The following is a 24,817-nucleotide window of genomic DNA, read 5'->3' as shown; positions in this document are numbered from 1 at the left end:
AAGCCCAGTCTAGTAGCACACACCAAGACTTGGTCGGAGAAGATGCGGCAACAGGCTTTAGATTGCTGGAAGGTTGGTAAAGGGCTCACAAAGCTTAAAATACTAGCTCTAATTTCCCCTACAAAGTCGATTTTTCCTAATTCTGTGACTGCGAGCCCAGCCATGGTTCTATTAGTCTGGTGTGGCGATGGACCTGCCTGGGACGAAGAACGTACGGCCCAAGGGCTGGGCAGCAGCAGTCCTGGAGCTTGCAGTTCTTACTGGACAGATGGTAGGAGAAACCTTGGCTGGGTTTATGACAATCGTGCAGCTGCAGCCCTCAACACGGCCTATGGGAGTCATGCAGTTGTAGCCCGGGTTCTGGGACAATGGAAATTACTAAGTTATAGTCCTCACTGGTACACTACCAATCACACTGTTGCAGCTCTCATTCAGGCCTTCAGCAGTCACAGCAGTGAGTGATGAGACAGCAAGCCCACTGAAGTGTTGGAGCATGGTGCTGGCCTAGTCTAACAGCACACCTGCTCAGACTTGATCAGAGATGTTGCGCCTCCTGGGCCTGGGCAAGTGAGGTCCCAGTTGTGCCGATCTTTGTCTGGTGCAGTGATGTAGACCTGCCAGGCCTGAAGCATGGACAGCCCAAGGGTTGGGCAACAGCAGTCTTGGAAGTTGCAGTCCTGACTGGGCCGATAGTAGGAGCAAGCCCGGGTAGGATTATAACAATAATGCAGTTGAAGCCCTCGTCCAGGTTGATGGGAATCACTAAGCTCAAGCCCACTTTGGACTTCTGCAGCAACAGGTAGATTCCTTCGCTGTCTAAGCAGGCAGACTGCTTCTAGGGGCTTCAGGACAGATCCACTGCTTCTCAAGTTATAAGTTAAAACTTCAGGTTATACCCCCTTATTTCCGGGAGACTGGCTATCTGGTAGACACAAGTGCAGGTTTCATAGCACTCCCTTTAGCCCTCCTGTCCTTGCTCATAAAAGACCTGGACCTGCAACAAAGTGGGGTGGTATAGGTCTCACTTTTATATACAACTTCTAGAAGGGGGATGTGGATCCACTTTCTCAAATTGTATGACCATTTTTGGGTGGTTCTCCATTCAACTGTTCTCTGGACACATCCTTTATATCAAGTGATGCTTCTCACAGGAGATAGCACGGGGCCGTCTCCATCCTGGAGCACTCACAATAGAGGCACAAAGAGTGAGATTTCTGCACTTGGCTCCCATCAGTCAAACTGATTTGTGTATCAGGGACTGATAAAAGGGCAGGCCTCACCTAGAAACTTCCTCACCTTTCAAAACAGAGTCTGCAGTCCCGGCTCTTCCCCTACGATCCATCAAACGCCAGAGCATTTAAGGCTAATCAGCAGATAACCAGAAGGTCTCACACAAATCTTTAAAGGTAGCTCTGTCTTCATCGTCTTTAGTCAGTGTCTGGATCTCCTCCCTTCAGCTAAAGCAATGCAGGTATGAACTTGCACTATCTGGCAGCACAGCCCTCACCCACTATCTTGTGCAAGGCCAGGCCCAGGGTATCCAAGATTGATTTTACTTTTACACTAGCTCACACACAGCATGCATATGTTACACTCACTACACATGGTTGACACACAGACAGTATATTGGCACAGGTGGGACAGTAGGTCTCAACCCTAGTGACACAGATAAAAAAAGTCTGGTCACATTATTCATTCAATTTCACTTAACCATGGTATGCTGTTACTCACCACACTCTACGTGCTACACCTAAGATAGGAACACAAGTTCACCATCAGCAATGATGGTTTGCCAGGTGTGCCCCTTTAGGTCACAGGACAAGTCCAAGACCTCACATAGTCAGGGATACATGTAGGGTTCTGCGCACATGCTTAGATTAGTGTGCCACCTTGACCAAGGTAATGGTCAAGAGACCAGATATACAAATTTCCGTCCCAACACATCAGATTCTCCTAAACTTAACTTAGAAACTAAGGGCACATTTAAGATCCAGGCGATGTAGCCTTTACTTCCCTTAGAGAGATGCAGTGAAGAGAAAAATGGGTGCATGATGGATTGAGCCAAAAGGAAGGCCAACATCGTTGAAATAAAGGAGGCTCTTGTCCTAAGCACTAACTAATAAAGTGGTGTATTGAGGCTGCACAAGCACCTGCTTCCCACTGATGCGGAGCACAAAAGAAATCACCATAAGTAAGACTTTTTTTAAGTGTCAATAAAATCAAGGAACAAGTCAGCTTGCACTCAAAGTGTGCACATCAAAAAGGTAAGAACCAAATTAAGGTCTCACCATGGCTTAATAAAAAGCCCAGGCAGAAACATACGTAAGAGCTTTAAAAAAAACATAATGTCAAACTAACCTGTGACACAGATTCCACTGGAGCAAATGCATTAGCCCAATTCACTCCTACTGTTGGGTAGCCAGAATAAATTACTATCCTGAGCTCCACACCAGTAAAGGGGAAAAGGGAATGGGAGACCGCCACCAGAATCAGGTGCCCTTCGTTGTTTTCTCTCGTAATACACTTCAAAGAATATTTTCATAAAACTTCTTACAGATAGCTTTTCTACTGCACCTAAATAATATCATTTAAAACAACAAGCTTCGCTACTGTCTAAATTCTTTCAATTGAAAGAACCATAACATAAGTCTGGAAGAAACAACAGTTCTAAGCTTCTTCCTTACTGTGATACAGTATTTCTCAATGAATGTTTGCTGCTTACTAATTCTTACTGTCCTCCGTTTGTCGGTGCAGTGTTCTCAAACTGCTCCTCAGGTTGTACTGCTGCATTACACTGGAACATTACTCGGTGCTCACTCTCCTGAGAAAAAACTGTTCAGACTGACTGGGACACTAATCCCGAAAATGGGTAATGTCCCTGGTGTGCATGCACACCCGAAGCTCAAGGCCAGAGCTCAAAAATTTGGAATATCTCTTCTGAGCAAGTGCATTCGAGAAACGCTAGACTTCTCAGAAATCATAAAGTTGAAGTGCATGGTATCAGTAGTATTAAGTAGGCTGGCTGCCGTGTTCCTGACACATCACAACAGGTGATTTGAATAAGGAGAAGGGATCAAGAAAAGTAAGAAAGGTGAAAAGAAACCCTTAACTGCGCCCACAGAAAAGCAATGGCAGTCCAGAGAAAAATGACCAAAGGACATCAGGCAATCTGGCTTGAAGAGAATCAACCTTTTAGCCCTGACACAAGACCTCAAATGTAGTCCATCACAGACAGCATTGGAGAGGCAGAGAGCAGCCAGGGCTACATTTACATCTGATGGTAGATCAAAATCAGTCAACTGGTTCCGTTCAATCTTCACGCATGGAGGTAGAGTTTGCTGAGGTTCAAATGAAGGACACTGTTCTGCTGCTGGGACAGTAGGTCGTCGTGAACTGGTCACCCAAGGTAGGAAGGCTCAGGTTAGGAAGGTTGGAGAACCATAATCTCCTAGCCTAATTGGTGCGATCATTATAAGGTGTGCTCAATACATCAGAACCTCCCTCAGTACCTGTGGTATGAGCAGCAGCAAAGGAAATGCATAAATAAGGCTGAGTCCCATTCAAGACAGAATGCACTACCTTGGGAATATCGGAGCAGACACTCTAAGGCGCAAAAGGACATTTATTATTCATGGAGAAAGAGAACACATCTACCATGGGTACACATCACAGGGTAAAGAAGCTTTGTGCCACCTCAAGAAGCAACTCATGTTTGGTATGATGATGCCTGTTAACTGTGTCTGCCCTGCTGTTGACAAAGTCCACCAGGTGATTGACCATCAGAGAAATCCCATGAAGAACTAGCCTAAGGCGCACAGCCTCCACACAGAAAGAACGAGACCTCACATTATCCTTGCTGCCGTACCACATGGCAGTTGTATGGTCCACAAGGACCTGAACAGACCTGCCTGTGATGGATGGTAGAAGGGCCCAGAGGGCCAGCTGGATAGCAAATACTTCCAAAAGACTGATATAATGCCGCAGCTCCAGCTGAAGTAAGGCCAAAGTGTAGGACGGTGAATTTGCAATGCTACATTAGGACCATAAACTGGGTAACACCTGTAGGACTACAACATCCACACAACATTATGCATTCCGTAAGTCTAAGGACTCTGTCCAGCCTCCAGGATCAAAGACAACAGCGCCAGAATCAGCATTTTCAATATGTCATTTCCGGGGATGGTGTTCAGACGTCTGTGGTCCAAGATTAATCCTCAACCCTTGATCCTCCTTGTGTGGCAGCAAGTAATAGGAGTAGCAATCTATGCCCCTCTTCACCTTGAATACCACCTCGGTCGCACCATTGGCCAGCAGAGACTGAACTTTCCTGAACAGGATATCAACAACTGTAGGAACGTGGAGGGAGGACACAAAAGGCAGTGCGTAACTTTAACAACCCGAAGGACCCAACAGAATGAAGGAACCCCATGCAAGCAGGGCAGACAAAATCCAATTATGCAATCCTTCCCAAAATCACCATGGGGATGGCGTTTCCAAAGCATTTGGCAGCAGCCGCAGGAGGCGAAGTAGAAGCTTGCTGGTGGCCCCTCCAGCTGAAGCCGACTCTGGCTCATAATTCAAAACCAGTGTGGAATCTGAACCTGGTGGCAGGTAATGAACCTAGAACAATCAGCTGGGCTTGCTGCAGAGTTGTTGAGGCGTAGCTCAGCACTGAACGTAGGTGAGCTAAGATTAGGGTCAGATGCACCAGAAAAGGACCCATTGGCAAGATCCCAAATTGAGCCCCAACAGATCTACTAGACCCGAAAGCACCACAGAGTGACTCAGGATACCTTAAATAGGTGCAGCATGGGTAATCTAAATGCCTAAATTTGCTTTTGAGTCGACAATGGCCCAGGGAAAGTGTGGCACATCCGCTCTAGAACCAGGTGCATGTCAAAGGATGCAGTTGAAGACTTCATGTAGTGAATACACAACTTTCCACTGTAAAATGAGTGGCAGGGAAGGGCCGAAATCTACTTGGACATTTTATAGATATGCTTTAGACTTACGAGAGGAAAACAAGCAGACTCTGAATGAACTCAGGACTTTGAGTGGAGCCGACCCATCCTTTTGCGCTCTGCGACAGCGTTTGCCTTCATACCCTCAGATGGCCTTTGGGTGCATCAAGAAGCATTTGCTGTAGAACTCAAGACATGCCTACTTCCAGGACACCAAAAACAGATGATGTGTGAAATCACGATCAACATCTGATTATAGCAGTCATGGCATGGCTTGAAAGCTGAAGTCTTCCAATGAACCATCTTTAGCACACTGTTTGGGAAAGTTTTAGAGTAAAACAGCAATTGCCAAAGTAAGGGCAGTGCTGTGGATAAACATTATAGGACACAGAAAAAGTGGAACAGACTTTAGCATGAATGGGAGGAATCTACATGTAGATTATTGTGTTCACATCAGGCAGAAGCGCAAGGGATTAATGTGCCACCTGTCAGTGTCCTTGGACAACGTCAGAAGTTTCTGGACCTAGTCTGGTGCCTGGAAGGATTTAAAAGAACATGCGGTTAGATGCATCCATCCAAACCCTGCCTCTTACCAGTTTGAAAAAGGCAGCAACAGCAGCACAAAGCTCATTAGGTTCTCTAAGCTTTCAGCATTCAAAACTGGGCAGTGCCTACATTGTAATACTTGTTACATACATATGTATATAAAAAAAAAAACCTTACACAGGTTAGGTATTGTGTCTAGTACTAGATATACTGATATCCACTTCTCAAAGTTGTTTGAGTACAGGGCTTATGTTACAAAAGGAATAGGTATGGGTTGCCTTAAGACCACGTAAGTAACCTTTGTGCATCTGCTTCAATATTTTGGCGAGGCCATGGACGTGCTTACAAAACAGCACTTGTCGAAATGACACATCCAAAATCTTCCCATGCACTTGCAGTTGAAAAGATCTGCTACAGAGCCATCCCTCTATTTGCAAGGGATCTGTAACATATAGAAGTTAAAGGAATGAGGAAATTCTAGGCCTAGTTGGAACTACATGCTGACATGGTGGACCCGAAGATGGCGTACCTATGATTCACCCAATCAACTGAGTGATAGCATTGTGCTGAAGTATGGACGCCATGCTACAGCCCTCCCTTAAGGTGCTGGATTGGCAGTTGAGTCCCCCAGTGTTGCACGGACACCTGTAGCACTTGATAAAACACCCAGAGGGCCCATTCACGGGAGGTGGGCCAGATACTCAGTCACACATTCATCCCTGTGCAGTAAATCCTTTTGGAAGCTTGGGTGTATCTTGGCAATGCATTGTCTGCGTAAGGTGTGTGTTTGCACCAAAATGCCCAGACCTCAGCAACCTGCTCCATCTAATTAGTGAGGCTAAAAAAGGCCTTCTGCTACATGTGGGACACGGGCCTGTGTACAGAGCCGTCACGCAGCAGAATAATGAACAAGGACAAACCTGGACATATCCCTAATAAAGGGAAACTATATAAATACAAAAGACCAAAGTGAAGAGAGGCATGAAGGAGTTCCTCATTAGTCTCAGAAGAGACTGGTGTGGTACAGGAATGATCCTCCAATCCCTACTTTTCCAACTCATCCAAACTTCTCGGGAAGCACTCAAGGCTAAAATTGGTAAAATGGGCCTTGACATCACACTGTTGAGGAAGGACCTTGGGAATATGGTGGACAGTTACTGAAGGTTAGGGCCGGATTTATAAATTACAAGATTACTAGACACAGTAATGCATCAGACATAACACAAGAACATTGAAAGTCTAGTCAAAGAGGTAGCAAGCCACACGAGAAGCTTCAATTTGCTGTTTGTCAGCTTCCCTGAATGGGCTGAGGAACTAATACAGAAGTGCTTGTGCACTGTGGGATCAGAAGCTCCATCCCAGATGATCGTCTTTCCCAATGCTTTGTCACAGAGAGGGCGTATCGTGCTATTGGGCAGAGCCACCCTCATGCCCTTTGTCGTCACTGACAATTGCTAACTTTCTCAAATACAAATATAGAAGATGAAATTCTAAAAAGTACTGGAAATTCTTCTTCAGTCCAATATGAATCTCATAATGTAATGATTTTTCTGGACTAAACAAGTCTGGATCTCTTCCAGCAGATATCTTTTTATGAAGTTGAATGGAAGATTCACATGATGAATACCCGATGTATGTTTCTGCACCTAGCCAAATTTAAAGATGTTTCCCAGTCACAGGAGGCATATGCAAAGGAAACATATTGCAATATTATTTGGATGAGTCAAAATACTAGGTTGGGAGGAACTGTGTGAGACAACCCCAGCTTCAGGCTCAGATCTTACCCTGGCTGGGGAGTCAGACTGGCCTGAAACGAGAGATGTAATGGAATTCTGTGAAGTCCAGGTTATAGTTATCTTGGGCGCCTAACTTCATCTAAAGGAACAAATATGGTCCCACTGGTCAAACATGTGATGACAGCATTGATGGTCCTGAGAAAGTAGCCTAACAAAGGGAATAGGCAGAAAGGCCTTGTTTAACTGTTTTACTCTACAGTGGCCTCCCAAAACGTTGATTTAAGGCTTTGGTAGTTTTAAGATCAATATATGGCAGGGCACTTTGACAAACACTCAGTTAATGGGGACTCCTCATTTTAGTGAGAATGTATGGGATACTTCTCGGTATTAGATGTTCAGTTAGAAAGGTCATTGGTACTGTGTAGTGCTAGAGGGTTCCTCTTTGCACCTACAGGTAAGGTGACAGATGCTTCAAGGTGGAGGTGTAAGGTTGGAGTCAGTGTAAGGTTTGTTTCTTTCATTAGGCATGACTTCTGTTTTTTCCAGTACTGCTACCTTCGGTCAGTGGTGCATTGCCATTCAGAGATGTCGGGTGCTCACTGGTACTCCTTAAAGAGTCATTATGTCCTCTATTACCCCGGAAGGATGCCCTGATAAAAGTTTTGACTATCTTCTCCTGAAGGTGCGGTCGTGGAAAGTCAATAAGCAGAATGACAGTGAAGAGATGTGCTCTACTGAGGGCTGCCATGCAACACTAACCTGATACACAGTTCTCATGCGGTAAAAACCATTTAATGGCATCATATTACCCATCCTGGGTAAGTTTGGATTCTCAAATCTTCAGCATGCAGATTAATTCTGGGGCTCCAGTATGTGTGGGTGGGTCACCATTCTGTTACGCAAAAATGATCGTTTGCCATTCAGCGAATTTGGCAAGACACCTACAGTAGGTTCATTGTGATAAACAGCAATCACAAGAGGAACTCCACAGGGTGTGGAGGGGGGGAACGGGAGGCGCGGGGTACTAGGAGCTAGCGGCCTCCGTTAATAATATTCACCACAGGAAGCTGCTCCTAGAGTAGTGTGACCCTACTACAGTTGTAGAACTGTTGTGAGTTGGGACATCTCACAAAAAGTGACGGACTGGCCTCACACACCACCTGGTGTCATGCTTCATCATCGGCCAGTCCTCGCCCTCCAAAACCTTCGTTTGATGGAGGGCGGGCATACACCTGGAGACAGGGATGCACTTCTAAACTAAAGAGTGGGGGCCCATGGGGTGGAACGTGAGGTTAAAAATCATTATAGTTACCAAAATATTTTTAATGTGCTCAGTAACTATATGATACTAAAAACAAAATGACGGTGAGTGGGGTATTTAATGTCCCCTAGCCGTCTAGTGTAAGGTCGACATGTTTCTGCCTAGTTGGCCCGAGCGGGTCCAGGGCATTCATCAGGACCTAGAGTTACAAAATAGGGCTCCGTTCTTACCAACAGGTAGCAAGAAATTACCACTGCGCGGGTGTGGTGGAAGCCACACTCCACTACCTAGATGGCTTTCAGCTGTAAAACCTATAGGGAAGATAAAACAATCAATTGTATACAACTGTACAGAAAGGGTCAAATGTGAGAGCATAAAGCAAATAAATGAAAAGATACACGCATGCGTAAATACCTTAAGGTGAGTGACTAATCACGCGACATGTGCCACTCTACGTGAGTACACAAACATATTGAGAGACAAAAAGTGCTCTCATAAGGCTTACCCTAGTTAGACAAACTACTTGCCACATGGGGGGAAGGGGAGGAGACACTCCTGTTCAATCTAAAAGGAGAGAAGAAAATGTAATAGTCAACGGACTATAGGTACCCCGAGTAAGGACCCTTGCAAGCCTGCACGCAGGATGAGACCACAATCATTCCGACTAGAAACCACCGAAGGGGTTAAATAACCACAAACCAACATTCACACTCTTACTGTCTGAGGCAGAGCGTCCCGTATTCAGCCTAAGGTGTAGCTCCTCGTCCGCCCGAATGTGGAAGTGAGGCTGCGAAGACGGGTTTAAATGATGTGCTTAATGATAAAATAGGAATCAGCCGGAGGTGATTGCGGCTGTGAAGCAGTTCCTGGTGCGATACTTCCGGAGTCCGGAGTGACCGTGAAGGCGATGCATGCAGTGCGGTGTCTGGTTGTGCAATGGCCGATGGAGTTGGCCAATCAAGTCGTCCTGGCTGTACCGTGAGCCCAAATAAGGGAAGCGAGTCAGCGAACCCGCCCAAGGAAGTAGTCACGTGTGAGCGTGCGCGTCCTGAGTTGTCTGGGGAACGCGAAAGTGACTAATGATATCACGTGCTACGGAGCCCAAAGGAGGATGTAGATGTGGGCGTGGGCTAACATGCAAAGCCCGTAGTGCTCGTTGCAATGAAGAGAGCGTGGGGGGTAGTCAAGGTGATGTGACGGTTGTTTACGGCAACAGAAATAATCAGTACCATGTCCTCTACATCACTCTGAGCTAAAGTTGCATACAACTCGGATGGATAAATAAGAGAAGGCGACTCGTAGACAGACCAAATTGTCACTGATACGTGCATGGAGTGAGTGTGATGACGAGCCGCTCCTGTTACTCGGATCATGTGCTAGAGGGCGAGGGGCGTGCTTAGGGGCGATGTTTACAAAACCCAAAGGGGCGCACTGATGGCAAATGCAGGGGGTTAAGGTGGCCATTGAAAAAATTCAATATTCTGAGACAATAGAAACAGGCACAGAGGGGAAAGGCTGGCCAGGTTCTAATCAGGGATGGTAGACGTACATGGGTAGATAAATCATCTACGCAGTTGAAGCCAAGGAATATCGTCGTTAAGGCCCTTTTCGTGGGACCTCAGGCGGAACACCCAACGTTGTTCTCTGATATGAAGGGCTTTGGAGAGATCAAATCTGCTTTTGTTCATGACTTCGAGGACGGTCCATCGGAGATCAGTGTCTTTATGGTGTTTCTCCAAGAAGTGGCGTGTGAGCTTAGTATTCGTTCTCTTGCATCTTATGGAGCTGCAATGTTCATTGATGCGTACCCTGATCTTTCTGGTTGTCATGCCAACGTACTGGAGATTGCAGGGGCATGTTAAAAGGTAAACAACATTCTCAGTATTGCAATTGCTAAATTTGCGGAGTTGCCACGGTCTACCTGTGCCTATATTAACTTCTTTGGTGTTGGTAGTGAGCTTGCAGGAGACGCACCCACCGCACGTGAAATGTCCCACCACTCGTGGTTGATCCCAAAGTCACTGTTGTTCCGTGCCCTCTGTGGTTGGCATGGTGGCATGAACAAGTTGGTCCCGCAGGTTTTTGTTCCGTTTAAAAGCAAAAAGTGGGGGATCCCACTGCTTTCCTGCGCTGTTCAGAATATTCCATCTTTTCTTGATTATCTTCTGTACTGTGTTTGAAACAGGGGTGAATGTTGTAACACATACTGTTCTTTCGGTGTTCTCCTTTGCTATATCCTCCAGAAGGGCTTCCCTAGGGTTATTCCTTGCTCGTTTCTTAGCCTTACGTACCATTTTTTTAGGGTAGTGGCGAGCAACAAGTTTATTCTCAAGGTGGGATGCTTGTTCTTCGTATGTGGAGGTGTCAGAACAGTTCCTCCTCACTCGAAGGAACCGTCATTTTGTTTTTAGTATCATATAGTTACTGAGCACATTAAAAATATTTTGGTAACTATAATGATTTTTAACCTCACGTTCCACCCCATGGGCCCCCTCTCTTTAGTTTAGAAGTGCATCCCTGTCTCCAGGTGTATGCCCGCCCTCCATCAAACGAAGGTTTTGGAGGGCGAGGACTGGCCGATGATGAAGCATGACACCAGGTGGTGTGTGAGGCCAGTCCGTCACTTTTTGTGAGATGTCCCAACTCACAACAGTTCTACAACTGTAGTAGGGTCACACTACTCTAGGAGCAGCTTCCTGTGGTGAATATCATTGTGATAAACGGCAGGTCTCTGGGCCAGGTCCTTACATGTTGAAATGTAGCTTGACTGCCGATAAGATGATTAATGACAATATGACCTGCAAATTTGTTTCTGTTTGGAAAAATCCTTAGAAAATTTTCTGTTTAAAAAATCTATTTAAGAAATCGTGAAATTCCATGCCACATCTGGTTAATGCAGCTCCAGGTGCCAGAGAGTTGTTTAACAGTAATGGCTGCTATGGAGTTAATCCTCGTTTTGAACGTATTCAGATATCTTCCATCACAGTTTTAGGGTGGCATACATGGAGCTGCATGGTTTCTTAACTGTCTTGGTGCCACTAATCCAATAACAGATTGAGACGTTCTCTAGAATCTGGGACATTATATAGGTGGTGAAGAGGTTAATTGCCCTTTAGGAAAGGATTGTCCCAATTCATCCTGGTTCCCCTATTTTTCTGCTCTTTTCCTTACAATCCCTTCCAACATGTCCTCATTCGATGAGGTAATCAGTGTCTCATTTTCTCATTAAGGGAAGAGGCCTGTGGTAGGGGTTTTCCAGAATGTCTATGGAAGGTGGAGGAGGTAGCAGAAGTTCTTTAAGTACAGTGGAGCACTACACTATTATCTCAATGTGGATATGGAATCTTTGCAAAAAAGTAATTAGTCATTTGTTGGATTGAGAAACAAAAGTCAGATGACGTGCGCTATAGGTGGATCTGGATGTCATACACAGCATGGATAGTATTGAGGGTTTGTTATAGGCTCGTTGAATACATGTATTCTCTTCACCCTTCATTTCCTTTCTGAGGTCCTTGAGATCAATACTTATATCCTATTGTATGAAATGGAAGTGTATCTGGTATAGGCTCTAAGTATAATTAGTCTTTTCTCCACAAGGCCATCATTCTTCCTTTCCTCTTTTAAATTTAATACAAAGGAGGGCCACTGATGAACTTCAATAGTTGAACTGTAACCAGGTGGTATAACTGATATGCAGGCAACATTACAGGGTGATATAAGTGTAGTTGGTAATACATTTGGCATTAGGGCAGGCATTGAAAGCAAAGATTGTTCTCGCATTCAGTAGGCTGACACCACGTGCATCAGCAAGGAGATAGCAGATGTGCAACTCCTCGATGAGTATGTTTCTTAGTGAGTGAGAGCTTGTTGACGGCACTGGCAAGTTTGTTGATCAAGAAGCTTTGTGGTTACCATGACCCCCTTTACCCTGCTCTCTTCTTTTTACCCATTTTGTGTTTTCTTGATACCTTCCTTCCAGATTTTAAAATAATTTTTTGGGAAGGAATTTTGAATATAGACAGAGTCTCCCACATGCAAGATGTGCAATGTATATCTGACCGACAGCGGCATCCAGGGGGAGTAGGAAGTACTTTTGCCTCATTCTATGAAGCTTGGATATTCACAATGTGTCCTACTAGATCGACAGGGATGTAGTACAATAAAGTAAAGAGTAAGGAGTTGGAAGACCAAGGAGGAATGGGCTGTGTGTAAGCGATGGAAAGCTGATAAAGGAAAAAATAATGACAAAGTGAACAATAGCGTGACCATATTTAATTAAAGTAACATTAGTCTTCACAAAAACTCATATTCCAAATTATTCAAATCGATGAGGTGCCTTATTACAGATAAGTAATATAAAAGTAGGTTTATTTTTAGTAGCTCAAAAATTGTGAACATACCCCTCTTTCTTGTGTGCAAGTAATGAACCTTCCTATCTCCATACTTTGGTTGTCGAATTCCACAATTCGATAAAGAGTTCCTTGCGTGGTCAGGGTTCATCCCAAAATTCAAGTGATGGCTTGGATGAGTCATTGCAAGCTGAAATACAAAGAATGACAAAACAAAGTGTATGCAGTCTATCAGTACTTCTTCATTCTGGATTACCATTTGCTTCATACGCGCACATTCCTACTGTAGGTTGTGTTAGTTACATTGTGCATCAACCCCCTATCCATGCACTGTGTGCGCTGTTCCTGCCTAAAAGAGGTAATCGAAAGGCACCTTTTTTGTTCTCTTTAGAAACTAGCATACAGTATTAGATTTAAATCAAGAGCCGAATCCACTTCCTCTGGAGGGGACCACAAAGAATCCACACTATTCTTGTAGTGTAGAGTGTGACCTGGAATCAGTTTAAGGATCTTGAAAATATGCCCTCTTTAACTTCCATGTTTAGCTCTCTTATTCGCTAAAGAAGCTACAAGCAACATGCCTCTAACATAGAACTTGGGAGACCATGAGGTTGCATGAACTGACTTTAAAAATTGCAAATTGATGCACTTGAAAAATTAAAGTCCTAAGGTAACCAATACACTGGGATTTCACAAATGAGGTTTCACAAGAAAAAAAGCTAAATCTGTTCTCTGAATATGTGATAAGAAATTATTATGGAATGATAACATACATATTCTGCAATTAAGAAGCAATAAATAGAATGGAAGGCTGGAGGTATGCTGTAATTAGTACACGATACAACCGGCAGCAACATCAAAGAAAAGAGATCAGTTGTCCACAGTTTAGCCCATACTAATCAAAAACTTAGCACCACACCTCAAATATTGTGCATTTATAAACAGAAAATATTGCAAAATAGGCAACATATTTCTGACATATGTTGAGCAATATGGAAGGATTTATTTTAAAACAGTCTCTTTGCTATGGTAGAGGTTAGTATAGTACAATCACTGTTAATGTGTAGGTGCCAAGGCACTAATATAAAGAACTTGCTAACAAGGGCAAAGAACACGACACACATAACACACTATCCTCTCCATTTAACTCGAACCTCTTTATGAATATAGAGATGGTGAGTATGGGCTCAGGCTAAGATTCAAATGGATCACAGATTGAACAAGGTGTGCGTGATGCCTATAAAAGCAATTGATCAACAGAGGTATATTACAATCTGGAACGTACAAACATGGGCCATAAGAAGTTCAATCACACAAACACGCAAACACACAACACACACAAACACAGAAACACACACTTCATTCCTTCTGAGGACAGAAGCCCTCTATAGTCATTGGTTTACCAAACCCAGGAATACGACAAGACCAGCAAACCTCAAGAAACTATAATCTTAAAGACTCCGGTCTCAGACAGCATAATTCCATCTCTAATTGCATGAGATATCCAATATGTATCATAGTGCACAAGCTCAGTCCTTAGAAGGCAAAGCTAGCCCTCAGTCACATTCCAGGACCCCAGAATGATGGCAATTTTTGTGGGTTGTAATGCACTCTGTAGTTATGCCGAAGGACACAAGCTGAAATGCTGCACAACCTGGACCAGTCTGATGAGGTTCAGCAAGGCTGAAAGATGGCTGGGGTTTCTTGCCATGCAGAGAGACCTAACACAGCAGTTTAGGCTTTCTACATTGGTTCAAGTTGCGAGAAATTACCAGATCTTGAGAATTATTCAATTATTGAATCAAATGGCTTTTATTTTCTTTCATATTTGCTGTGTGGCTACAGCCAGGTTACCCAGTACTAGCCTGGTGCTTTGGGTCACCTGTACTAAACCTGAATATACAAAAAGGGGAGTGGCGTACCCCCTAATAACAGCCACTCATCCTCAATAAACCAGCTATGACTACTGGCCCATTGGGGCTTAATAAAAGTTTTAACGTAGCACTTCCATACCATGAGGAATCAGTATTTTACAGTTCATCAATGATTGATTTAAAAAAATCTACATCTACAAAAACCTAAAATATCCAAGAAACCCAACAAAATGGAGATCATTAAACTTCAGAGGTTCAGTTGCTCTAAGAGAGCAAAAGAAGTGACTTAAGGAATCAGTGAAGGCGATAACAAGAAGGGACAGAGGTGGACTGCAGGGAGACTGCAGGGAGAGATGAGTAGTTTAGCAGATATCTAAACGAGATCTTGTCAGAGGCTGCACAGTTGCTTACACCACACCCATTAGTTTGTGGCAATCCATGAAAGGATAGTATATGGTTTATAGGCCTGAAAGAAATAACAGAGCATGCGGCTCTGCAAAGTGATAAGAGGTTGTCAAACACGAGAAAAGTCTCAAGCTACACTGATGGACAGAAACGAAAGATGAACTGCGCAAATTGGGAATCCAAGGGGAGTGCTAATCCCCCTTCAATAAAATGAGAGGGAGTTGTAGAACTCATAAGACTCGGTTAAAAGAAAGATGTCAGGACCAATTAAGAAGTAGGGTGACAAGGTGGGTGACAATTTCTGAAGAAGGAAAAAAGTGAACTGCCTAGCCTACTAAAAGAATAAGTATGACGTACAAAAGGAATTAAGCAATTTGTCACCCACCAAATAAGGGAAGGTGTTGAAACAAATTGCATAGTGATCAGCACTCGCAGGTAAAAAAAAATTGTGGATCCTGCAGACAGAGAAAAGGAAAACCTTAGCCTACCAAAGAAGTGAAGGGTGGTTGTCAGCTTAGGCAAGGGTGGCACTGTGGGTTCTGAAAGTACAGGACAGAGTGTGATTCAAAACCACTGCAGTGGAATGAAGGGATGAGTTAGTCTGACATGTGAGATAATTAAAGAGTCAGACCACTGAAGAAGCAAAGTTGGGTATTTGCACCTGCAATAGGAAGTCAGAAAGAGACTGTTGGCCTCACAAGTGGAGGAAGGGAGTGTGTTGCTACTTGTAACAGTCTATGTCCTGTGATACTGCAAATAGGATGCCCCAATTTCATGATTGGAAAGAAGGGTGAGTGGCAGCTATTTAAAGTGTTCATGTCTCAACGAGGGGTTGAATGACAGCAATATACCCAAGCAGAATATGGAGTGCAACTGAAAAATCAGCATCACCCTTCTGCAAGGTGAAAACATTATGACTGTTACATCACAACGAGCGGGAAAGGTGGGTAGGTAACTTTACATGAGGTTTGACTAGAAGTGGGATCTAGGTACCTGCAAAAGGATTGTGTGAACATAAACTGCTACAGAAAGCAAGAAAGAGGGGGGAGGCCACTCTTGTAGAAAGAGGAGGAAAGATTTCAGGTCCTGAGAAGGTCCTTTGGAGCCATGAAGGAGAGGGATGTCTGATCCAGCTGCACAATGAGGAGAAAGAGGTATTAATACTGACTCAGAAGACAAATGGGATTTCAACACCTTCATGGTAAAATAAAGTGAGGAGTCAGCCATTGTACATAGAGAAGAGGATTGTTAGACCTTGCATCCTTGGCATGGTTTTCCTGAACTTTTTGCCTCGGACAACCAGTTTTGACTGTTTTGCTGGGCTTTGTTTTGCTGGTTTTAGGACTCTGAGAACTTTACCACTGCTAACCAATGCTGAAGTGCATGTGCTATTTAGCTAAAATGTGATAACAATTGGTTTATACTGGACTGGCATGTCTGATTTACCTAGAAGTCCCTAGTACAGTGCACTGTACATGCCCAGGGCTTATAGGGCAAGTAACTTACCTTTGGTAACCCCATATCTGGTAGAGACAGTATCTAGCTGCAGATTCCTTACCTTTGAATTCCCAAGGCACCACACTGGATCCAGAAGATTTTTGTCTAAGCAATACCCCCGCACGCTGGTAGGTAGCATCGGTCGGCTTCGCGTGACATCGGTGGCATCCGTGCCAGAAATGTCATCTGCTTCACCTATTTAGGCGCCAGCTCAGGTCACTGATGCCTGTCACTTTTCATGACTTTGCATGCCAGAAACAGAGCAATGAAGAGTACAGACATTGGTGTGTTGAAAAACTAGGGCCGTGAAAGGGACTACCTTGACCCTAGAAACTTGTCCGCAATGCAGGGAGGATGGGTGGGTCAGTAAGGAATCTGCGGCTTGATACTGTCTCTATCAGATAAGGCGTTACCGAAGGTAAGTAACATGTCCATCTGAAAGAGACATCTAGCCGCAGATTCCTTACTTTTGAATAGATGCCCAAGAAATACCATCTCCGGAGGGGGGCTGCGGACATGTTTCAGACTGGTAGGTCCTGCAGGATCGAACGGTCCAGGCAATAATGCTTGGTAAATGAGTGCAGGGATGCCCACGTTGCTGCCTGACAGATTTCCAGGACTGAGACTCCATGTGCTAACGCAATGGTAGTAGCTTTAGCTCTGGTGGAATGAGTTCTTAAGCCTTCAGGATGCTGCTTCTTTGCCAAAGCATAGCAGATCTTGCTGCAGAGAATGGCCCATTGCAAGATGGTCCTTTTCTGCACTGCTTGACCTTTCTTTGCTCCAACATACCCCACAAAGAGTTGGACGTCCACCTGGAACTCTTTCATGTGGTCGAGGAAGAAGAACGACGCTCTTTTTGGGTCGAGACCATGGAGTCGCTCCTCTTGCTTAGAGGGATGTGGAGGAGTGTAGAAAGAAAGCAAGGTGACAGATTGTCACACATGGAAATTAGTTCCCACTTTCGGCAGGAAAGAGGCTCTAGTGCGAAGCACCAATTTGTCAGGGAATATCATCAAAATGGAGGCTTGGACAATAGAGCCTGCAGCTCGCTCACTCTCCTGGCATATGCGATTTCCACTACAAAGACTGGTTTTATTGTGAGCAGCCGGAGGGGGCATATGTTCAGAAGCTGGAAATGGGCACACAAAAGGAAGGTGAGATCCAAATTAAGGTCCACTGAAGCATAATGAAGGGTGAACGTGGAAACACATGTACGAGGCTTTTAGGAATCTATGCACAATGAGTGACTTAAATAAAGAGAGTTGGACTAGCAGCCTTAGGAAAGCAGACATCTACCCTTTTAGGGTGCCTAGAGCAGAGCCCTGCTGGGCAAGGGTCAAAATAAAAAGTAAAACATTGGAAAGGGAATCAGAAAGAGGGCCGATAGACTTCGATGTACAATATAATACACTTTTCTTCCACTGGCAGGCAGGTACTTTCTAAGTGGAGGAACGTCTGGCTGCCAGAATAACATTACAAACTTTGGGAGGAAGGTTGAAAGCTATCAACTGCCGCCACTCAATCTCTACGCAAGAGGGTGTAGAGTTGACAGGTGCAGGTGGAGAAACCGCCACCGCTGCTGCAACAGATGATCTTCCTGAAGGGACAGCCTGATGGGAGGATCAATGCTCATTTGCAGAAGCTCAGGATACAAGACTCTCCGTGACATTCCGGAGCCACAAGGATGACTTGGGCCCGGTTGTTCCTGATCTTCTGGAGAACTCTGGGCAGGAGTGGTATGGCCGGAAAGGCATACAGGAGGCCTGAACTCATCTCGGGATGAAAAGCGTCTCCGAGCGAGAGCCGCCTTTTAAATTCCAGCGAGCAAAACGGCTGACATTGCGCATTCTCTGCAGAGCCAAACAGATGTAACCAATACTCTGTTTACTGCTAAAAAGATAACTTGCGCCACCTCTGGATAGCGATGCCACTCGTGATCTGCTAGGCATCGACGGCTGAGTTAGTCAGCCCTGGTGTTCAGGGAACCTGCCAGGTGTTGAACCACCAGGGATATGCCCTGCTGTTCCAGCCATGTCCAGAGACGCAGGGTCTCTTTGCAAAGAGTTTGCAACCCCACTCAACCCGGTTTGCACACACAAGTACCATGTGGCGGTGGTGTTGTCCGAGAACACTTGAACTAGCCTTCCTTTGATGGAGGGTAGAAAGGCTTTTAATGCCGATCGGATTGCTCGAAGCTCCAGCATGTTGATGTGGAGTCCAGATTCCCCCCGGACACCAGAGTCCTCTGATCTCCACCTCTCCCAGACGCCGCCTAATACTAGAAGTGACGCCTCTGTTACTTCTGTGAGATCTGATTGAGGAAGTGTGAAGGGTCTGTCTCTGACCCAATCATAGTTCGTCAGCCACCACTGCAGGTCTTGTGCAGTTTCCTCCGACATTTGGACCATGTTGGAGAGATTCCCTGATACTGCACCCACCGGAACTTCAGGTCTCACCGCAGAGCCCACATGCGCCATCTGGCATGTGTCACTAGCAGGATGCAGGAGGCCATGAGGCCCAGCAGCTTCAGAATCACTCTCACCAAAATCCAGGGTAAAGGGTGAAACATTGGTATTATCGACTGAATATCCTGGACTCACTGCTTGGGAGGATAGGCCCAAAACTGCACTGTGTCCAGAACAGCTCCGATGAAAGGAAGCGTCTGAGAGGGAGTCAGGGGTGACTTCAGTACTTTGATATTGAACTACAGAAAATGCAGGAGGTCTGGAGATGAGAGAGAACAGCCTAGGGCAAGCCTGCCTTCAACAGTCAGTCAACGAGATAGGGGAAGACTGGCACCCCTGATCTCCGCAGATGAGTTGAGACCACAGTCATCACCTTGGTAAACACCCGAGGGGCGCTGGTAAGGACAAAACGGAGCACTGTGAACTGAAAGTGCTCGTGGCCCACTGTGAAACACAGGTAATGCCTGTGGGCAGGAGGGGAATGTGAAAATATGCATCCTGCAAGTCCAATGCTACCATCCAGTTTCCCAAGTCCAGGGCAGACAAGACCTGAGCCAATGTGAGCATCTTAAATTTCTCCTTTTTTCTGAAGTAGTTGAGGGCCCGGAGGTCTTGGATAGGACGAAGGCTCTTGTCCTTTTTTGGGACCAGAAATTAGCGGGAATAGCAACCACCGCCTCCTTCTGGCGCCAGAACCCTCTCTATGGCTTCCTTGGCTAAAAGAGCCATGACTTCCTCCTGGAGCAAAAGTAGATGATCCTCCTTAAGCCGATCGAAGGATGGAGGCATGGAGGGTCTCAAAGGGGAAGGAGTGGTCCATTCAGATAATGTGGCAAACTGACCTGTCCTAAGTGATGTTTTGCCAGTGGTGGAGGTGATGGAGGATCCTGCCACCAACTGGACACCCATGTTCTTGAACGGCAAGACTAGGAGGGATTGGAGGCAGAAGCTGTCGGGTGGTTGCTTGACCGGACCTCTGGGTACCTGACCCACAGGGTCAGAACAAACCGCGTCCTCTTCCGCACAGGGGTTAATGAACTTGCATGGCTCGGTGGCTGAGACAGGGCTGGCGCGGTTGAAAGCCCCATCTGTAGCCACAAAAGGAGCGAAACGCTGACTGGGGACGGGAGGCAGCTGAGAAGCCCATGGACTTGGCCGTAGCCTGTTGCAGCACTTGTGCAACAGTTTCTCACAGAGAGTGGAAATAACAGGCCAATAAGCATGCAGTGTTCACCGACTGCAATGCAAGGCTGTCGAAAGAAAACATTCTCTTGCCCCAACTGTCTAGCATCTTGGATTCTCTGTTAGGGGGAGCGACAGAGAAAACGCCATGAGAGGTAGAGGTTTGGACTAGCAAGCTCTCTGGGTTGGGGTGGGCAGTAAGGAAGTTTGGGTTGCCCAAAGCAGGGCTGTGGTGGCGGGCAATCGTCCTGTTCACAGAGCCCTTGTGCTGGGATTGGACCATGTTTGCAGAATGACGTTCATGTCAGCTTCATTAAAAGGGAACAAGTGTTCCGAAGAAGAAGCTCCCGGCTGTAGACCTCTATCAATATGTTAATCTTGACCGCCACAGAGGGCAGCTAGAGGTCGAGGGCCTCAGCCGCCCTATGTACCGCCACTGCGTTAAGATTCTCCCTCCTCCATAGCCACGGTGGGGGGAGAGAAAGCATGCCAGTATCTGAAGAAGTATCTACTCTAGTGGCTTCACCCAATTCCTCATACCCGTCCATATCCTGTTCATAAGGCTGCTCTTCTAAAGGGTGCAGTGACCACTCACATTCTTCTACCATTAATATCCCTCCAGAATAAGGCTAAGTAAACGACGTAGGACCTGTTGGTCATCTGGGGGCCGGGGCCAGAACCAGCACTGGTCGATGTGGCTCCAACTTTGTGTCGTCGAGAATCAGATTAGGGCTGGCACCCCCAGTAGGCGCTAGGAACATCAACATCTGTAACAAAATCGGGGAAGGTCGCAGTGGTATGACTGGAGCCGGTCCGGATCCATCACCAGACGAGGAAGGATGGGGGGTGGTGGGGGGGAGGGGGGGAGGGGCAGGGGCTGCGGGGCGGGTGACTTGCGACTCCGCCGAGAACAACTTCTTAATTTGAGCGGGGTCGCTCCGGCTCCCTGAAAAGCAGGGAGGTGAACAGTCGGAACAGTCGCAGGTGCCAGAGAACGAGGCCTTGAACATCGATGTTGTGCCGTCGCGTCAGCCGATAGACAGGGAAAAGTTGAAGCACGCTTCGACTTCTTGTATTTTTGTGCCGCTTACCAGAGTGCTCTGATCTTGAGTGGGACGAAGAGGATTTAGGACACTTGGAGCGGTGCCAGGCCCTTCCTATACTTCACAATCTTTCACGATTTGTACTGGTCTTCATGGAAGGTTAGTGGGCCAAGTTGCTACCCCATGGCCAATGCCGGAGATACAAAACTGACCTTTCTGATCTGTTTGATTTAAGTTTATAAAGCTCAAACAATTACCCTAAGGCGTCAAAGAGCTAAAAAGAGCCAGAGAAATGAAATCAGTTAGGGTTAAGAAAAGTCACGTTTTTAGTAACTTATAGAAGCTCCAAGGAGAGGGAGTAGATTTTATCTCAAAGGGAAGGCAATTCCATTTTTTGGTCATGCAGTGCATAAAGCTCCTACCTCCCCAAGAGGAGAGCTTGTAGGATGGCACAATCAAATTCCTAGCTGAGCAGGACCTAAGAGTTCTGTTAGGGACGTACCATCTGAGTTTTTCTTTGTAGAAGGTAGGACCTTGTTCCAGTAGCACCTTATAAGCAATACAAAGCATTTCTAACTGAATCCTTTGATGCACAGGTAGTCAATGAAGGTTCACCAAAGCGTGTGAGGTCGACTGGGACCTAGGGATTTTCATCAGCAGCCTTGCCGCTGTATTTTTTAAAGTCTGCAGCTTTTTCAAGGGAGCTTTGATTACATTAACGTATATTCCATGCAAAGGTCAAATTTGGACATTACAAGGCAAAGGACCACTGTTTTTAGCAGGTTTGGGGGAAGAAACGGTGCAATGTTTCTGTTTCACATACTCTGGTTATGCCCGAGACTTGAGAGCTATTGGACGAACGCATGGTCCCTGCTCCGTCGTCCTTGCTCCTTTCCGATTACCCTCCCCCAACTTGCTATTCTACACAACACCTCTGTTCTCCCAGACCTAACAATTTATAAACATCAGTGGTTAGCAACCACCCTTGCCGTGGCAAAGCTCTGCATCCTCCATCATTGGAGGCAACCTACTGTACCTACCCTCAATAAATGGAGAATGTAACTACACAGGGTAGCCAGTCACAAATGCACTACGTGTAAACTGATCAATAACCTGGGCGCCTCTGAGGCAATCTATGGCTCCTCCTTCACTGCTGATGAAACAGTGACAACCTGAGCTGACCACTACTAGGCCACACTTCGAGTCACACTCACCTCTGCTGCACCGAGACTCGACATTATGTGGTGTATGCACAAGAACCATGCCCGACAATCCCCTTCCATCAGGGACGTCAGCTCCATGTACCGTATGGGTTCTCTCCATCCCCCCATAACCGCCTAGGACCCCCACCCCCAGGGTGCGAGACCCACTGATGCATACCTCCTCCTGCCTGGAACCATGATTATATAGCTCACTGCGTCACAGTGAGAAAGTGGTCCCAAACTCTCAGTGCTGGGCCCAGGAATGAGCACCTCTCATTGGGCAACACACGTGGGCCATTTCAGCTCCCTAGAGCCCTGCATGCATCCAGCAGCTCACACAAAAGTGTGTATACGGTCTATACGATGTTCATGATGTATGTGACCTCTAAAAACCGCAATAAGCAAATGTTGCAAGAAAAAATAAAGAGCTTAAAGACAGAATATAAAAGCAATATTATACTCCTTATGAAATATATGTAATCTTAAAAAGTTTCAATATAATCAGTCCCTTATCCCCAACACAAACTGACAGTTTCAAGGAGTACAGCAGCAGATTTGATTTCATGTAAATCAAGGCATACCTCGCTCATTATAAATCTACACAGCTATTATAGTTGTTTGATAAATGGTAAATTTATGTGCATGTTATATACAAAATATTTGATCACGTACAACAGAATCACATCTGTCACACTTCGAATTTGTATTGCACAAACGCCTAATACAGCGGATGATTTGTTATGTCGCACCCGACCAGAAGGATGTTAAAACACTGAAAATAGAACCCCTTCTTGTTATTAGTCCACCAACACTGCTCTTGACACTTCTCCACATTATCAAGTTGGACGATGCCAATCATCTTAAGAATAGGGCAGACGTATTGCTGTCTACAACAACTGCCCTATTCTTTAGATTATGTCACCAGAGATAGAGAAATAAATTGCCCAATAACAACCATCGCATATTAGAACAAATGAGCAGTTTCTAACATCATACTCAAGAGAAGTAACCCCAGAAAGAGCTCCATAGGTTTTATAAGAAGTTTACACAGCTTTTTTATTTGCAGTAAAGTATTATTAATGTGCATGCATAATGTATTCAACGTCCACTTTACCTGCAGCAAACATCGATCTGTAAATATGTATCCTACTAAATTATCCAAATACGCAAGGCACCTGTGATAGCGAATGTGGTGGGTCAGGACAGGCAACATCATGGCATGCTGTGGAAACAGATTTGAAACAATGATTAAGAATGGATCAGAGTGTCTAACACAGTCCCACACTAAAAATACTAGATTTCACCACGTACTACAATCGAGTTAGTTCTCTTTCTAGTCGGTATGAATTATATATGAACACCCTCCCCCCCACCCAATGAAGGTGATCATGCAACACCCCCTTTCTTTTCGCTTTCGTTTTAAATTTGCAACTTAACTCATTTAACCAAACATGTAGTACTGGGATTTTAGTCTTTTCTCACACCCCTGAACTGGTAGCCACTCCTACCCAGTTCCAGCAACGTCAGTTCAAACTGAGTCCCACAATGTTTAGCAAACTCCTTTATGGCTTGGACAGAGTCAATGGGAAGACCAGGGAGTGTCTCAAGTGAAAGACATGTAGGGCCATTTTTAGTATGGGGACAAAGAAGAAATATTTTTTTAACTGTGGATCTCCAGCATTGACATTTTTCGTACATTCAATGCCTTTTAAATATTACCCATGCTTGGGCTACGAAGCTGAAGTGAGTTCTATAGAGTAGTTTCACTTTAGTCAATGTCTTATTTCAGATTTTTGTTAATCCATAAAAACAGCAAAAATACAAAATACACACACACTTATAGATCTGAAACCGTACAAAAAGTGCTGAATAAAATAGCTTGACGTTATTTAACAAAGCATGTGATTAAAAAATGAAATAGGTTTCGTGCAGTTTTGAAGTCAGCAAAGATTCCCCCCACCCAATTAATAACGCAACAAGAAAAACGAATTCACTTATTACAATGCTAAGGCAGGTGAATGTTCCATATGGCCTGGTAACGATTCTTGTCTTACTTCAACACGATGTATCTTTATTTTTTGGGCATGCATTTCTTAAAATGCTCCCAAGTTTACATTACATCCGGCGTTTCATACTATTTTATTGGGCTGCTAAAGCTCGCCATTTGCCATCTCTATTCGTTTGTAAATAGCAGGTAAGGCAGAGGTAAATTAACAGACTGCAGTACCAGGGTGCCGGTTTAATTGTTCCAACCTCACATTTATATTTATTTATTGCTTTTGCAGAGCACATT

General features: G+C 45.2%; 1 protein-coding gene across 2 annotated transcripts in view; it reads right to left on the bottom strand.

Annotated features, from left to right (window-relative positions):
- The window catches only part of DROSHA (drosha ribonuclease III), a 533,090-nt gene that overhangs the window by 132,600 nt on the left and 375,673 nt on the right, over positions 1-24,817 (bottom strand). For both annotated transcript variants that reach the window (XM_085607071.1, XM_085607072.1), the window contains exons 17-18: positions 23,639-23,746; positions 12,905-13,043 (exon numbers count right to left, since the gene is read on the bottom strand). In XM_085607071.1, the coding sequence (XP_085463197.1) occupies positions 12,905-13,043; positions 23,639-23,746 (247 nt within the window). The remainder of the gene's footprint in view (positions 1-12,904; positions 13,044-23,638; positions 23,747-24,817) is intronic.

Source organism: Triturus cristatus, chromosome 5_2 (genome assembly GCF_964204655.1).
Source record: "Triturus cristatus chromosome 5_2, aTriCri1.1, whole genome shotgun sequence".
NCBI lineage: Eukaryota > Metazoa > Chordata > Amphibia > Caudata > Salamandridae > Triturus > Triturus cristatus.
The sequence above is the reverse complement of the archived record's forward strand: the minus strand, read 5'-3'. Positions and strand labels throughout refer to the sequence as shown.